At 35.5% G+C, this 4,675-nt stretch overlaps 1 protein-coding gene across 1 annotated transcript; it reads right to left on the bottom strand.

The window, feature by feature from the left end:
* Window positions 1-390: 390 nt before the first annotated feature.
* Window positions 391-1,379, bottom strand: LOC107806183 (uncharacterized). Its single transcript, XM_016630296.2, has 2 exons — window positions 866-1,379; window positions 391-557 (listed from the first exon to the last, which is right to left on the bottom strand). Exons 1-2 carry the CDS (start codon window positions 1,218-1,220, stop codon window positions 523-525), a joined length of 390 nt encoding a protein of 129 aa, XP_016485782.1. The 5' UTR covers window positions 1,221-1,379; the 3' UTR covers window positions 391-522.
* Window positions 1,380-4,675: the final 3,296 nt, after the last annotated feature.

The raw sequence follows: 4,675 nt of genomic DNA, 5'->3' as shown, positions 1-4,675 counted from the left end.
AAGAACTCTGATGAATAATCCTATAATGTCGAAATAAGTCGTGACAATTTCTATTGAAAAATTCAGTTCCATTATCTGATCTAAATGCCTTAATTTTCTTGCCAAAAGAATTTGTCACTATTACTATGAAATCCTTCAGCAATGTAACTACATCAGATTCAAGTTGCATCAGAAACACCCAAGTCCACCTAGAGAAATCATCAACTATTGTAAGAAAATATCTCATGCCATTATAAGTAGGCACCTTATAAGGTCCCCACACATCCATGTGAAGCAATTGAAACACATCAAATATCTTAGTACAACTGAGAGGAGAAGGTACTCTTGTTTGTCTAGCTAAAGGATAAATGTCACAGTGACTTATTGTGAAACTATTGCAGTCTTTAAAAACAATAATTTTCTTAAGAACAGACATAGGTACTTGACCCAATCTCTGATGCCAAACTGCAGCATCTACAATTCCATTGGCTGCCATGGATCTCTGTCTTCTTGGTATGCAAAACATATAATCCATCTTGTTCTTTACCAATCTTCTTCACCTTCCCAATGAAGAGATCCTGAAAGATAAAGAAGTTTGGAAAAAATATAGCACAACAGTTCAATTCCTTTGTCAGTTTGGAAACAGACAAGAGATTAAACTTTAAGGATGGCACACAAAGCACATTCTTAATTGATTCACCTCCTGGCATTTGAAAGTTCCCAATTTGAGTGATTTCAGCAGAATCCCCATTAGGTAATTGAACCTTTCTAGAGTCTCCTACTACCATATCAGTGTTCATTGCATACTTATCATTAACTATATGATTAGTTGTATTAGTGTCCACTGTCCATTTCAAAATAGTTAGATTGTTAGAGAGTATATTACCTTCCATGTTAGCACTAGCCTCATTCAAAGAAGTTTTGCTTAGCATGGATAAGATCTGATTGTAATGCTCTTGAGTGAAGAAAGGTCCTATGGTTGACTTATTATTTCTCTGTTGCTGTGAGATATGCATGTTGTTGCTTCCTTGCTGCATTTGTTGGAACTCAGCTTGAGCTTGTTGCATTTGTTGAAAATCGGAAAAGGAATTACCTCCCATGACTGCATTTGCTTTCTTCTTTCCCTTGAAATCAGCAGGGTAACCGATTAACTTGTAGCAGTTTTCCTTAAGATGGCCCTTCATTCGGCAAATATCACAGTGCATAAGTTTGAAACAATTGTCCCTATTGTGACCTTTCATGTTGCAGTGATCACAAAATGTATTAAAAAAATTTCTCTGCTTCTGTGGTCCACATGTGGCAGTGAACAAAGCTGTGGGTCTATGTTTGTACCCAAAGTATATCCTGCTCCTGAGACTAATTTTGGGCTCTCATCTCGGACTATAATCGCATAGGCCTGATTAACTGATGGAGTAGGATTCATTATCAAAATATGACTTCGAGCTTGATTGTATCCATCATTTAGTCCCATTAAAAATTGTAGCAGACGTTGATTGCTCAAGTGTTTTACAAAATCCTTCGATTTATTATAGCAAGAAGGTGGAGGTACAATTGAATCTACTTCATCCCATAGATCCTTCAACTTATAGTAATAGGTTGAAACAAAGGAAACACCTTGAGTAAGGGTAACAATTTCTTTTTGAAGGTGATAAAATCTGGTCAAATTGACCTTATCAAACCTTTCTTTCAAGTCGTTCCAAACAGAACATGCATCAGTACGAAAAAGTATACCACTGAGCAAATCCTTACTTACATGCTAGTTATCCACAAGGTGACCAAAGCATTACATCGATCCCATTGTTTTTCATACTCCATTCCAACCGCACTTCGTTTAACTGAGCCATCGATAAAACCTAGATTATTTTTGCATTCCAAAGCTAGTTTCATAGCGTGACTCCAACTACTGTAGTTTTCCATGCCGATCAACATAATCCTTGTTTGTACTACTCCTGGCGCATCTGAAGGTTGAAGATAAAGCGGGCGATTGTGATCGATTCCATTGGAACTCTCACCGAAATTCACCATAATTGCAAAATTAGGGTTTTTACTGAGCTATGACGAAGAATTTCCCGATTTCCTCCACAAATCGATGAAGCAAATCCCTAAAATCTCTCGGTGCGAAGAAGAATTTCTTGACTTTCTCGTGAATTGACAGATAAAATCCCTAAATCCTCTTCCTTATGGGCTTTGATACCATGTTAAGTTTCATGAATTCAATGAATGCAAAACAAATGAGATAGACAATAGAGTTAGAAAAGAAGAGCACAACTCATTTCATTATTTGAAAAAAGAAAAATGAGTTCGTTATCCATAACAGTATAACCGCCTATTTATTTAAAGGCCTAACTATGGTTAGCTAACTAACTAATGCTGGTTAAGTTAACAAGCTGAACATAACTAACTAACTGAAAATGGCCAGCTAAGGCACATGACAGCTGGCTATATCCTCAACACATGCAATGTTCATAGTTCTAACATATGAACATCAACAGTTTTAAAAAAAAAGGAAAAAAGAAAAAAAAGGGGGGGAAATGGCAAAAAAATGAGAAAAAAGATAAATGTGAATCTTGGCTTTAGAGAGGTGCCAACCCATCTCTCATTGGCCCTCTTATCTATTTTATTATAAAAGCACGAATATTTCACGCTAAATGTTGAATGACGAAAATATCTCCAAAATATTACGCGCCTGTTATGCCCTTCAATAATTAAATTATATCTTAAATGTTAATACCTAAAAATGTAAAATCAATTCAAATATTGTAGATTCCAAGTCAACGTGACATTCTTAGGGTCAAATTAGTAAAGGAAACGTATTCGTTCATTCATTATTTGAATGGAAATCAAATTCTATATTTATTATCTATAGTTCCATAGTATAAATATTAGACAATCGAAAAGTTGATTGTGGAACCAAAACAAGTCAAATATTAGACAAATTTCAATTCTTCTCTGCAGAACCGAGTCTAAAAATTACCACAAATATCAGTGTTTACGCCTAGGTCATTAAAGTTAATTCTCTTTTCCGTCTTTAGCAAGTTATGCTCTACTTGAATCTTGATTAAACTGTATGTGGTCTAACCTGCCTTTAACTTTTTATTTTTCATCCTTTAACTCTTTTTGGAATAAAGTATTCCAAATAAACACTTTAAATATTTTCTTCTTTTTTCTGGTATATTATTATTGAATATGTGGTTTCGTCGGTATAGGCTAGATTTTGGAGACCTGGATTTTATTTGTAGAATTTCTGAGTTATAAATATATTAGATGTTTTACTAATTACTATTTTTATAGTTAAATACCAGTTTTTGATTTTCATGTTTCGTGTTGAAAGATTAGATGAAAGTATTAAGTTTAATCACCCAGAGAGGAGTAGCAGTTATGGTAACTTCAAGAGTGGCAGATGCAATTAGCAGATTCTGAATAACCAATAACAAAACGAAAACAAAACTTAACAACTAACTGCAATAGATACTGAATAACCAATAACAATGCCGCTCGGCATGTACAATAACTAAAATGCTAGACGTACACAGTTTTTTCCAAAACCCGGAACATCATAAGTCACAAGCTACAGAAGAAAACTAGTATCTCTATACACCAGAGTCTAACAAAAGAAGTACGGAAGGTAAATGACATAGGAGAGAATAGAGGGGGACTCCGAGGTCTGCAGACGTGGCAGATATACCTTATAGTTTTCGTACAACAGCAAGTACTCTCAGCTAGTAGCGGGGCTAATAAGAAGCACATGGATCTGCACATGTTTGAGTAGCATGAGTACACCACAAAGGGACACAGTAAGTGCTAAGCCTAACCTTGGTATAATAGTGACGAGGTTAGGTCAGACCCACTGGTATATAATAAATAAAGCAGGAAAATATAACATTATAATAAGTGATTGGAATTTAACAAAAAGAAAACACAACGATATAACAATGCAACACACAGGGATAAACAGCAGGGGATCTCCCGAGAACCCGTCTCGTAGTCCCAAAATAAATATGCAAGTAGAACTCCCGAGGTACCGCCTTGTAGTCTCAAAAGTAAATATACAGGGAGAACTCCTGAGGAACCACCTTGTAGTCTCAAAAGTAAATGTGCAGTGAGAACTCCCGAGGAACTGCCTCGTAGTCTCAAAAGTAAATATGCAGGGAGAACTCCCGAGGAACCGCCTCGTAGTCTCAAAAGTAAACACACATCTCAACCGATAAATACCATAGTTAACAACAAGAATTCTACAGTTAAGACTGATAAAGAACAAGGAAAAATAGAAAATCAACTAGGCATACTTCACAGAGTTTAAATAAGCAGTTAAAGCACGTAGACACACGATATTAGACTAAACAGGATAACTACGCATGTTGGAATAACTCAATTAAGAATGAAAAACAGACGAATACTCATTTAAACGGTATAACTCAAATTAAAGGAAAAACAAATTGCTACTCAGTAAAATAAATCGAATTTTTTAACAAATAGCCCGTGTACGTACTCGTCACCTCATGTACTGTCACGACCCAAAATTCAACTTGTCGTGATGGCACCTAACCCAACCAGCTAGGTAAGCCAGTTAACCACTAACCAATTCTAATAACAATCATTAAAGTAATTAAGTAAAGAAATTATCTGAATCTGATACATTCTCCCAGAACTGGTAGTACAAATCATGAACTTCTAAGAATAGAATTTACAAAGCTGA

This window comes from Nicotiana tabacum, chromosome 17, assembly GCF_000715075.1.
Source record: "Nicotiana tabacum cultivar K326 chromosome 17, ASM71507v2, whole genome shotgun sequence".
In the NCBI taxonomy this organism is placed as follows: domain Eukaryota; kingdom Viridiplantae; phylum Streptophyta; class Magnoliopsida; order Solanales; family Solanaceae; genus Nicotiana; species Nicotiana tabacum.
Note: the sequence above shows the minus strand (reverse complement) of the source record. Positions and strands in the feature narration are given on the sequence as shown.